We start from the raw sequence: 11,738 nt of genomic DNA on the forward strand, positions 1-11,738 counted from the left end.
AAGATTTTCTCGTGTCGCTTCATTTTGTTCCTCTTCGAATCTAGATTGAGCTTCTGAGACAGCATCTTCAGCTGCCTTAACCCTATCAAAAATGTTCCCAAACACCGACCAATTCCATTCTCGAAGATTCACTTTCAGTCTTTTAAGTTTGAAAGAAAAGGCCCTCATTCCAAAACTTTCAATCGGTTCCTGCCAATTTTTACTAACAAAGTCATAAAAATTCTTGTGAGAAATCCACATTTTCTGGAATCTAAATTGTTTGGGGGTTGACAGTTGTGTATTGATGCCAGAGAAGATTACAGGTGAATGATCTGATGATTTTCTATTAAGAAGGACACCTGTAACTCCCGTAAAGAAGTCTCGAAATTCTGGAGTAAGGAGAAAACGATCAAGCTTTTTCCATACTTGACCCGAAGACCGGTTTCCCGTCCAAGTGAACTGTCCTCCAAGAGTGGGAAGATCAAGCAGAGAGTGTGATGAGATAAAAGAAGAGAAGTCGGCTATTGATCCTAAGTCTGGTATTGCATTGCCTTTGTATTCTGCTATTGAGGCAATAACATTGAAATCTCCTCCAATGAGAACTGGTATTGATGTAGAGATGGTGGTGCTCAGCTGGGTCCAAAGTACTTGTCTCTCACCTCTACTGTGTTTAGCATACACAGCAATCAAATTTGCAATAGCGAAGACTGCCCTTTTATCTTGAAGGTGAGCTGGGAGACCTTCCAACGCAATCCAGACTGGGACAACTGGGGATTCGATATCTGGTCGGAAATCTGGCGACCATTTGAAGACTTTCATTTGAAATCCATTGATTGACCAAGATTTACGGAGCCAACATCTTTGGAAGTCGTCTTCCCGGTCAAAGTTGAGGAGAAAGTGTTTCTGATCTATGAGTCCGATGGAGCAGACTCCCCCAAAACCGATAGCATCAAAGGATTTTCGAAAGACCGCCATGGTTGGGCGACCATGGGGGAATTTTCCAATCAAAGCAAATTTGTAACTTTGAGCAAAAAGTTCAATTTCTTGCTTCGAGAAAGAGATCGCCAGCATACCTTTGAATCGTTCAGGAGGCTTGAGTGAAATAGAGCTAGAGGAAGGCGATGAGAGTATGTCTGCGAAAGATTTGGGGAGAGGGAGGGTTGAGGCCGCCTGTGGCGGCACCGCCATTGTTGAGCTCGCTCAAATTTCACCTGTATCTAACTTATAACATCCTAACATTTTTACTACTCTCTTGCACTCAAACCAACGAATGAACTACTCTCACTCACAAATCACCATTTACCACACTCGAGTCTTATGCATGACACAATCAAGTAAACTCCCGAATGTTTGACACACCTCCACGTCCCTCCTTCGAGACCGACACTCGGGGAGTCACAGACTTTCCGTTTTATCATACAAATATCTTTTGACATTTCACCCTATGCACGCAAGAGCTGTTAGCAAGCATCAAGGAACTTGGATTTACTTTTATTATTATTGTTATTATTATTATTATTATTATTATTATTATTATTATTATTTAAAAAAAAAAAACAAACTATATTCGATTTGGTTCAATTTTTTACCAAATCATTCGATTAGATTCGATTTTTAACCGAATCATTCGATTTACAAGAATTTGCTACCGTTCGATTTTTCGATATATTACTAGTTCAATTCGATACGATTTGATATGGTTCTATTCGAATAAATCAAATTGAATTGCCCGTTACTGTTCGATTTTGCGATATATTACTAGTTCAGTTCAGGATATGGTTCGATTCGAAAACACCAAACACAATTGCCCACTCCTACATACGCCTATACGCCACACCAATTCCAAAATGTATTTCTATGTTTTTTCAATCCTTTTCGTCTCTCTCGATCTCCATTTGCCACCCCAACCTCCACCATCAATGGCGGAGATTTTGGTTTAATCCTACAAAAAGTCTTGAAGTTTTTTTTTTTTTTTGTACTACTTACTCCACAAAGAGTCAAGGCTCCAATGAGGCTCGAACCCACGTCCATCATCCATGTGGGAGTGTTAACTGAGACACCGTGCGCCACTACACCACAAGGTCATGAAATTTAATCTCTTGATTTTGGGTTTGAGTTGTTGTCTGAGAAATTGAGCTGATAAGTGATGATGTTGAAATATTAACTATTCAATGGGGCCAAGGTTTCAGTTTGATCAACACCAAAAAGTTATTTCCTAAAAGCTTTTCTCCTAGATTTTTCCCAAAAAAAAAAAAAAAAACTGACTTTTTTACTACAAATTCCAATTTCTTCTTATTTCAGTCAATTTTCCGAACACCAAAATCTAGTATACTAAAACTGTCTAATTTCTTATCTGAGTTTGTGAAACAAGAAGATAGAACTCGGAAGCCATTCCTCCTAAGCTACTTGTGCTTGTTGCTGTAACCGCTCCGGTGCTCCCTCTCGCGATCGCGATCGCGCTCTCTCCACCCTTTTGAATGTCGGGCCGTTGCTTCTTCCTCATACTCAGCCCGCGGAGGCGGCGACTCGTACCTTGACGGCCGTCTCTTGAAATGGCGTTCGTCGTCGCTGCTCTCGTAGTCATCACCCGCACCGCCGCTCTTCCTTACACCAGATGATGCCTTATGCTGTTCGACGACAGTAGGTACTCCTCCGCGCTGGCTAGCCGGCGCTTCCGTGGAGGATGAAGAACTTTTCTGTTTCTTCGAGGCGGCTGCCGCCTCCCCCTCGGGGAAGCTAATGCGGGAGAACACACTGGCTTTATTCTTTTTGTCCGCCGCGGATTCTTTGGATGCTGCCGTTGGGGGTTCAGCTGGGGCGGGTCTAGCAGAGGTTGCCGATGGCTTTGATCGGCCGTGGCGGTCGAGGTCACGCTCATGATGGTCGCGGGCCTCACGCCGGCGATGGCGATCATCCTGGTAGTCTCTATCCCGTCGGTGATAGTCTTCATAATCATCATACTTTTTCTTGGAGGGGCGGGGAAGTTCAGGGTCACGAGAGCGGCGGTCTGGGGATGGTCTCTCTGAACGGTGGCGCAGATGATGATCGGAGGAGCTTAGCGGTGGGAGAGGCCTCTGCGAGTTCTGTCGCCGCAAAATAAGATACAAACACAAATTATATTATATACGGAGTAATAAAGAATAAAATTAAAATTTAGTTTTATATAGAAATTATAAAAGAGAACATAATAACGGCGGCGTTAATTGCCATTATATTTTCTTTGGGCCTTAACGAAGCAGTTAGATTTTTCTATACATTTATTTACAAATACGGGCGTAAGAGGGATCCGATGGACATAGCGCCCAGATGTGCGCAAACCGTTATTAACGTTTTGCAGTTTTCCTAATAACAGTCTTAAATACCTATTACGGAGTACTTCATACCCAACTGAATTGTTTTCTCGTACTGGACAGAGCATAAATACTATATTATTAGCAAATTTTATTTTAAAACCTTGCTACTAAAAGAAGACCAAAAACTGAAAAAGAATCAAAAAACAAAATGGCTTCTAGAATCAATGAAATTTCAAAATTGTGAATTTTGGAAAAATATATAGAAATAAAAGAAGTTTCAAGTTCAACTGAAGAAAGAAGCAATAAGGATAACAATTTAGAAACAGAAAATACTACTACTACTCTCAACTTTTACTCTTTCACAAAATTTACTATTTCACAAAATTTTGATGTTGTGTAGTACAACTCATTAGAAACCCATCAGCTTGGGCCGGCCTGGAATCACATCCAGTACAAGCTGGGTTCAATGTAATACCTAAATAAATTGCGCTCCTAACTCCAATTTCCAAACACTAAATTGTATTCACAAAAAACAAACAAACAAAAACAAAAACAAAAACAAAAAAACAAAAAAACAAAACAAAACAAAAAAAAACAAAACAAAAAAACAAAACAAAACAAAACTAGTACCAAGAATTTCTATGTTCTTTTTCTTTTTCCCCTTTGTTTTTTGGTATATAATATGGTCCGTTACTGTTTTTAGGTGATGGAAGTGGGGGGAGGGAGGGTGGTGTTAACTGTTAAGATGGTAGCCAGGAATGAAGCATTTCATTGCAAAAGAGGACAGTCCAGTCCGGGACTGCAAAAACATGAACAAGCTTCAATGGAATGAATTTAGGCCGACCAGCTACCATTTCACAAATTAGTCTCATATATTGCAGACAAATAACTCAGTCAAGAATGAACATATCAATCACACCCACAATAATATAAAAAAATCAAGTAAAAAAACGATGATAGGAAAAATAGGAAACAGAAAAGAAATGTTATTATCTGTGACTCTCCTCCATCCCCCACTTGAGCTAAGCTCTGACTTACTATCCTGATTGCACTGGCAATTGGAGCGAGCCGGATTACTTTAGGGAATGGAGAGATTTCACGACCCGATTGATACCAACTCTTATGGTATTCTGCAACTAAACAAACTTGCCCTTCCCCCAATAATGGAAAGAAGAAGCTGGAAATATACTCTTTCCAGTATAGCTGCTTCCTGCCACACTGATGCCATCCCACAAACTACTCTTCCTATAAACATAAACCCTACCTACTGGAATACAAATGTAAGAAAGACGAGAAACTTGAATGACAAAAGTACATACAGATTTGGGTTTCTTTGAAGAAATGTCACAGCTGCTTCCAACTTCTCTAGAAAATTCCCTACCATCCTTTGGTTCCCTGCCAGATATGAAAAACTCAACAAAATTAGAAAGGCCTCCAAAGATATGCATCTGACACGCATGTACTGAAACACAAAACAAGTCATGCACAAGTCAAGCAGAGGATCATTTAAGGGAAACCCCAATTAATAAAACTTTCAAAAGGATCCACCCTGATTTTTCTCTAAAAGGGAAGAGCTATTTTCCCAGTTGGGAGGTAGGGGGAATGGGATATGGTAGTTCACTATTCCCTGTGTTTCCGATTTGGCTGGACAGTTATTTGATAAAAAATATAGTCAACCCATGCAGTGTACTCATCCCATGAGAAATATAACAGTTACTTGCATTGGACTCGACAACCAACACAAACTGTTATCCATTACTTATGGTACAGGATCAAGTCTGTTAGTTGATCAAAATGTTACAAAAGAAACAAGATATTTCAACTGAAAAAAGCTAAATGCATCTAATCCTGTAACGAGAAATTGAATTAGATAGAGTGGACATTTAAAAAGATTAGAAAAATAGTTGATCAAAGCAAACCACAAAAGTGTGAATGATTAAGCTAAAGGAAAAGGTCAAATATAGCTACCTCTCTCCATGTCTCTCATTCTCATGCTTCCTCTTCAAACCAGACTTTCTAGCTTCAAATTCTTCTCTACTCATGATTGGAGGCCCAGCATCAAAACCCGTCCCAAAGTTAGCAAGATCCCTGTGATAGAAGTACATTTTTTAAGCAAGAAAAAAAAAACAGGCTTTCATCTCTGCAAACAAAGTTTTGAAGCAAAAAAATGGTATTCAAGCAGGAATAACAAAATGCTTGTCAACGACTACCCTCCCTACTCCACCCCTCCCCTCAACAAGAGATATAAATGGGAGAAAATTACACATTTAAAAATTAGAAATCAGGTGAAAAGACAAATGAATTTAAGGAAAGGGGTGAGGTGAGACTACTAACATAAAAGCAAATCATACCTCTGTGGGGGAACAAAAGGTAACATGCAACCCTGTCCTCCGAAAGGATCCTGTGGCATCATATGACCAAATGGAGCAGGAAAGGGGCCTCCAAATCCTTCCATTCCATAATTCATATATGGCATTGGAGCCGGAAAGGGGCCTCCAAATCCTTCCATTCCAGGTTGCATGCCTGTCCAATATGGATTATAGCCAGGACCCATAGGCATCATATAATTCTCTGCAGCAAGGTCCATGGGTGGCCTCCACTGCATCTCTGATGCTACAAGGCATCCAGGGATAAGCAAAAAAAAACATTAGCCTCATGCGAGCAGAAAGCAAATTATCAATTTTGAGAATCCACATAATTCTGAAATTTCAAATCATAGAGAGACTAAAAGACATACCAGGAAAAGGCATACGTGGTTTTTTCTTTTTCTTCTTTTTTGCTGAAAGAAGAAAAAAAAGTGACAGTAAATGAGATGGTGCAACAAACAATGGATAAAAGATTTATTGTCAAAAATTAGTTGGAGAACTAATTTTTGAGTGCTAATCTCTTAAATAGTTAAATACCACAGTGACATGAAGTAGGCCATGAAAAGCAGAAAAGATGCTACAGAATTTACAACACCAATACATCAGAGGACTAGATGGATGAATGAAACAAGTCAAACCAACTGTGAAATAATCATGTTTAGAAAGCAACTGAATCATTTACCTGCCTCAGCTGCAGCCACAGCAGCTGGCTTCTGCTGCACTTCTTCATCAACAGGCAAAGCACTTCCCTGAGAAGCTGGTTCCTTCAAGCTAAATGACTCATGTGTAGGTTCAGAAATATCCCCCATTTTTGGCATCTTTCCTTTCTCCAACAATTGCAGTGGAGCAGTTTCCAATTTAACTTCTTCCACTTTCTCTGGTGCCCTTAAAGTCTCTTCCTTCTGGGGAAGTGGCTGGGATATTTTGTCTGCCTTTGAAGTTTCTCCTGCAGTCTCCGGTACCCTAGAAGTCTCTTCTTTCTGAGGAAGTGGTTGGGGAACTTTCTCTCCCCTTGAAGCTGCAGATTGTGAAGGAGATGGATTCTTAGGCATAGGATTGCGAGCTGACTCCATATCTGAAAAAATAAAATAAAATAAAATGAGCATAGTTAAACTGATGGAATTCTTTTCAAAAAAAAAAACTGATGGAATTGCAATAAAGTCTCTAATTCCCTTTAAACTTCAATATGAACGATAAATAATATATCAACAATAAGCACAAACCTTGAACATGGAGGGCACTGCCCCCGTGTTCACTGCTGTTATTGGACTCCAGAATTCGGTTGATAGTGTCTCTAAGTGTCTTATTGGGCAAGAGGTCATCTGCAAGTATGTTCGTGGCACCACACACACACACAGACTTGGAAATGATATAATCCCTTACACCTGTAGATAACAATTAGGAGTTAGAACACCAAAAGCCTGAAATGGTAATGGCCATTAAGAATAAAAAGCAAGAATATATTACATTTGTCACAGAAACTCTTAAAACAACATTTGCTTGTAAGCACTGCATCTTTCATCACTTCTTTACACAAAGGACAATGAAGTTCCGGGGGAAGTTCACCCACTGAACGTGTAGAAGGCATAGCCTCAACAGCCTTTTCAAAGGCAGCCCTGCAAATGATCCTAAAAGTTAGAGCACAGCTTTTTACACAATACAAGCAAGATTCAGGAAAATAAAAAACTTACTCATTTGGCTTCAGAACGGCATTAGCACCACTAGGTAATGCATATGACCCATCTGGAGTAGCCATTAACATAGACTTTGGAATACCAGTTGGAGGCTTCACCCTCTTAATGTCAAAATTTGGGTCACCATTTGTTGGACAATGTTGAATAAAATGTCCTAAAATGTGTTATGAATAATCAAGCCGCATTCATGGTACTATAGAAATTGAAAACCAAAAGACTTAAATCTCCAACACCTCCTATATAACTCCATAAACAGGAAAGAAAAAGCATACCAGGCACCTTGCACCTATAACATACATAACCAGGTGGTGGTGTTTTCCGCTCAAATCCACCTCGACCTGAAGAGCACAAATAATTTTTGAACTCTAAGTCAAAAAGCACAAATATACTTCTATAGAGGCCAAATTATAACAGGTCTAACAAAACCCAATTGATTGGCTGAAAATCACTTTAAAAAACATTTTGCAACACTTTCTGTCACAACATGTTATAAGACACATTAAAGACGCAACATCCTGGAGCTTAACTGCTTAACCCCAGCCAAGTAAAAATTTTAAAGGTTGGGGGAAGAGGGGGGTAGGGGTGTTTGAGTGGAGAGAGACAATGAGTGAGTGAGTGAGTGAGAGAACAAGAAAGAAAAGAAAGACTAGAAAATAACAAAGTAAATGAGAAAAGACAAAAGGAATAACCAAAACCACGCCCGCCCATCATTCGCCCACCAGGACCACGTCCATAACCTCTACCAGCACCAAATCCATCAGCAGATTGACTGTGAATAAATATGAATATTAGTTTAAAATATTGATTATGAGAAGTAGAATGTAAAACAAAGTTAGAATTTCAATGTGAAAGTTTGAGACAATAATATAATCATAATAAGTTCTCACCTCTGCCAATCCAAGGCTGGAGTGTCGATTAAAGCCTTAATTTTGCTCTCCTCATCAGCTTTGCTAGGAGGGGAAACCTCTTGCACAGGATTACTTGACTGAACGGTCATAACTTCAGGAGTTGCATACAAATCAGTCCCAAATTCATCCCACTCCAAGTCTTCAGGCTACAAGGACAAAATGATTGAAATTAACGCCATTCTTAGAAATTGACATGAAATTCACAAACATACAGTTGTTAGAAGCTTACATATTTAGCAGCAGAAGTCTCTACTCCCACAAAACCAACTTTTACTGTTTGATCCTCCTCAAGCTTATTTTCAACAACAGTCCTGCAGAACAGCATATTAAGATCAAACACTGAACCCAATACACAATGCAAGAGGCCCATAGAGTGATACATGCCCCTTACCAACCACCCAACCCCTTCCATTGCATAAGCTTGCATAACCTCTAAACAAGATCAAGCACACATTGATGCGTTAACTAGCAACTTATAATTTTTAATTTGATGAAAGAACCAACTAGCTTCCTTAATAAAACTAAGACTGAAATTTTTAACCCTGAAGTTAACTAAAGCAAATGACATTGGAAGGATTGAGATAATACTCTTCTAGTTCAGTAATCGGTGCAGTAACTATAGGCATGCGAGGTCGGCCAGGAATTCGGCGAATCAACACACTAGTATTTTTTGGAATCAATGTATCTTCATCAAGGTATTCTGTCATCACAAAACAGAAAACAAATATGAAACCCTGCAAGTGAACTCTACACAACATCTAGTAATGTAATAGACTAGGCCTGAATGGCAAAATTTGTCCACAGCATTCCAAATTAACCCTTTTCACCATTAACTTGATTTTTCAGACCCTTGGGAAGAGTGAAGTTGGCCAGTAGTCCAGTAGTAAGAACCTTATTTATCATAACATTGAATTAGGAAAGGAATGGGCCAGTTTCAAACAAATCACACAAGCAGCAAGTTTCTTTTAAATGACAAAGGGTACTGCCAAATTCTCATGCAAAAATGTTTGATTGGCAGATACCTTGTCAACTTAACAATGAAGTCCTGAAGTACTGACTACCAAATTTTGCAGCAGAGACAACACTTCTATTGGAAATTCGTAGGACAATAGTATAATCACATCCTTTTCAAGTGTATAGGTCATCTTGACAGGAGGATCTTGCCCATATAATAGGTAAAATCAGAGAAGGGCAAAAATAAAGCACAAACATCACTTTCAATGTGTCCTTGGCATGACATGCAATCCCATTAAAATCCAGGAGTTGGGAACAAGTAGTGCAAAGACAGGTTGATAACTATCCCTATAATTATAATTGTAAATGAGTTCAGCTGAGATGTACTTTTTGCAAAATGGTATGTCAAGTGGGAATCTTCTAAGGAATAAGCACTTATCAGAAAATGTGCACTAAAAATTATACATACAAACACTGACCATTGATGAAAGCTAACCAACCTTCATTAGTCTGGGCGTTGGTGACAACTAGGTCAAAATCTGTACCCCTGCCCAAATGCTTGGATTCGAATATTTTTTCTTTCAAATTTCCAACAGCAATAAAATGACTGTCAATTGGAATTGAATCATAATCCTTTGCACTTTTAAATTTAAAATAAACGGCCATATTTTTTTTCTTTAAATTCCTTTTTCCCCTGAACAGGAAATCAACAATAAAACAACAAAGGAAGGCCTAAAAAAGGAAAAAATATATATAGGCCTGGTATTAAACTCAAACCAAAAATTGATAATAAGTACAAAAAATCTGAAAATAATTTCTCCTTTTTTTCTTCAGTAACTCAAGATGATCAGTCAAACCAAATCCCTTCAACGGACAACACGAACAGATTGCCGCAAAGTCCGAACAATCTCGTAGCTCTTAAGCCGGTGAAGCCTCAGCGGCAAATCAAATCAATCCACATACAGATTCTCTCAAGTGGATCTACCAGAAGTGAAGTCGAAAAAGCTCCGCGTTGCCTGGCCAACCAGTTTGGGAAACCGACCTTAAGGTAGGCGATTGTGTCGCCGGTTACGTAAGCGAGTCAAACCTTCACAAACGGACTAGACGGAGGAAAACACCGATCCTTGAATCGACCGCCGGAAGCACCGTTTTGGTTCTTCAAAAATCGACATCGCTAACTCGAGCGAGCTCCGTAGAGGCGCTATAAATAATTATTCATCGCGCAATACAATGAGCTGATCGGAGAAATCCGATCTGTTTCGATCTCCGGCGTGTAAACGTAGAAATGAGAGCAACGAAACCCTAGAGAATATTGAGGAAGAGAAACGAGAGGGAGGTTTGATGGATGATTTATCAGTTCCTGTTGGACAAAATTTTCAGGTGGCTGCACTACATGTTATTGTTATACTGAGGGCAGTAAAATCCCCTTCCCACGCGGTTTCGAATTTCATCGACCTGTGGTTTTGAGGTTGTAGGCCCAAAGCCCCAAACAAGGAAGAGATTGTGACAGTTGGACCATACAATTTTAGCCAAGCCAAGAAAATGCTCTGAGGATGTATGGAACAAATGGCATTTATTTAAGATTTTTTTTTTTTTCTGAAAGCATGGCATTTATTTAAGACTTTTTGAAAACGGCATTTATTTAAGACTTATTTTCCATTTTCTTACTTCACACTTTATTCTCTGCTAACTACTACCAATAACATATTAATTGACACCAAGAAAAATGTTATATTATTTTTTTCTATGTTTTATAGTTTAGTTTTTTCGTATTAAAAATTTTTCTTGAATTTGGAAAAAAAAAAACTAATTTGTTTCACAATGCACTATAAAAATACAAAATAAAGTGGCAAAATAATATTGTTTTAACGTCAAAATTAATATAAGACTTTTTTTTTTTTGAAATAATAATATAAGACTTTTTAAAAATGTTATTTTTCCTTTATACTTATTTGACAATGTCACCTTATATTTTTCTATCAAGATTTCAATAACACAATTGCAACAATAGTCTACCACGTTTAAACTATTAAATATAATTAGGCTTGAGTTATAAATTGAATTACAAATATCATTGAAAAAAGAGTCAAATTAACCTTATAAATCCAATGAATAGCACAATTAGGTTGTCTAACTAAACAAACTCTAATAATGTCCTCTAAAATGAAAAAATAGTTTATCCAAAAAAAAACAAACAAAATAGTAAAATTAGACAATAATATTGCATATTTAGCAAGTTACCATTAATGTGACACTAATTATGCCAACACATGGCATCTCAATACTTACATGTACAATTTTTTTTATTTTGTTATTTTTTTAGTTCCTATTTTTAAAAATAAATAATATGTGATTGTATGTCAATGGAAACGGCACTAGCTATCTATCAACGGACCAGACAATCATAATTGTCATGTCTGGTAATGGAAATAGTCACTAGTTGTTGATGACAACTGGTGTTTGTTTTTAATTTTTCTAAAATTTTAAATTAAAAATAAAATAAAAATTTACACAAATTCACTTACGCAAATATCAAATTCTCAA

The 11,738-nt window shown here is 38.1% G+C and overlaps 1 protein-coding gene across 2 annotated transcripts; it reads right to left on the reverse strand.

Annotated features, from left to right (window-relative positions):
* Positions 1-2,129: 2,129 nt before the first annotated feature.
* On the reverse strand, positions 2,130-10,698 carry LOC116001927 (E3 ubiquitin ligase PARAQUAT TOLERANCE 3-like). Of its 2 annotated transcripts, none has more exons than XM_031241892.1 (15): positions 9,674-10,698; positions 8,829-8,940; positions 8,470-8,551; positions 8,220-8,386; positions 8,022-8,101; positions 7,605-7,670; positions 7,330-7,486; positions 7,106-7,254; positions 6,862-7,023; positions 6,321-6,713; positions 6,010-6,051; positions 5,624-5,885; positions 5,241-5,360; positions 4,592-4,667; positions 2,130-3,062 (listed from the first exon to the last, which is right to left on the reverse strand). In XM_031241892.1, exons 1-15 carry the CDS (start codon positions 9,858-9,860, stop codon positions 2,382-2,384), a joined length of 2,736 nt encoding a protein of 911 aa, XP_031097752.1. In that variant the 5' UTR covers positions 9,861-10,698; the 3' UTR covers positions 2,130-2,381. The 2 variants fall into 2 exon arrangements, with proteins under 2 accessions (XP_031097752.1, XP_031097753.1); XM_031241893.1 differs by having other exon boundaries at positions 9,695-10,697.
* Positions 10,699-11,738: the final 1,040 nt, after the last annotated feature.

This window comes from Ipomoea triloba, chromosome 13 (genome assembly GCF_003576645.1).
Source record: "Ipomoea triloba cultivar NCNSP0323 chromosome 13, ASM357664v1".
NCBI lineage: Eukaryota > Viridiplantae > Streptophyta > Magnoliopsida > Solanales > Convolvulaceae > Ipomoea > Ipomoea triloba.

Coding starts and splice junctions, on each gene's coding strand:
- LOC116001927 (XM_031241892.1), bottom strand. CDS start 9,860: ATGGCCGTTTATTTTAAATTTAAAAGTGCAAAGGATTATGATTCAATT. Junction 8,387..8,469: donor AGACTTCTGCTGCTAAATAT/GTAAGCTTCTAA, acceptor TTGTCCTTGTAG/CCTGAAGACTTGGAGTGGGA. Junction 5,886..6,009: donor ACCACGTATGCCTTTTCCTG/GTATGTCTTTTA, acceptor GATGCCTTGTAG/CATCAGAGATGCAGTGGAGG.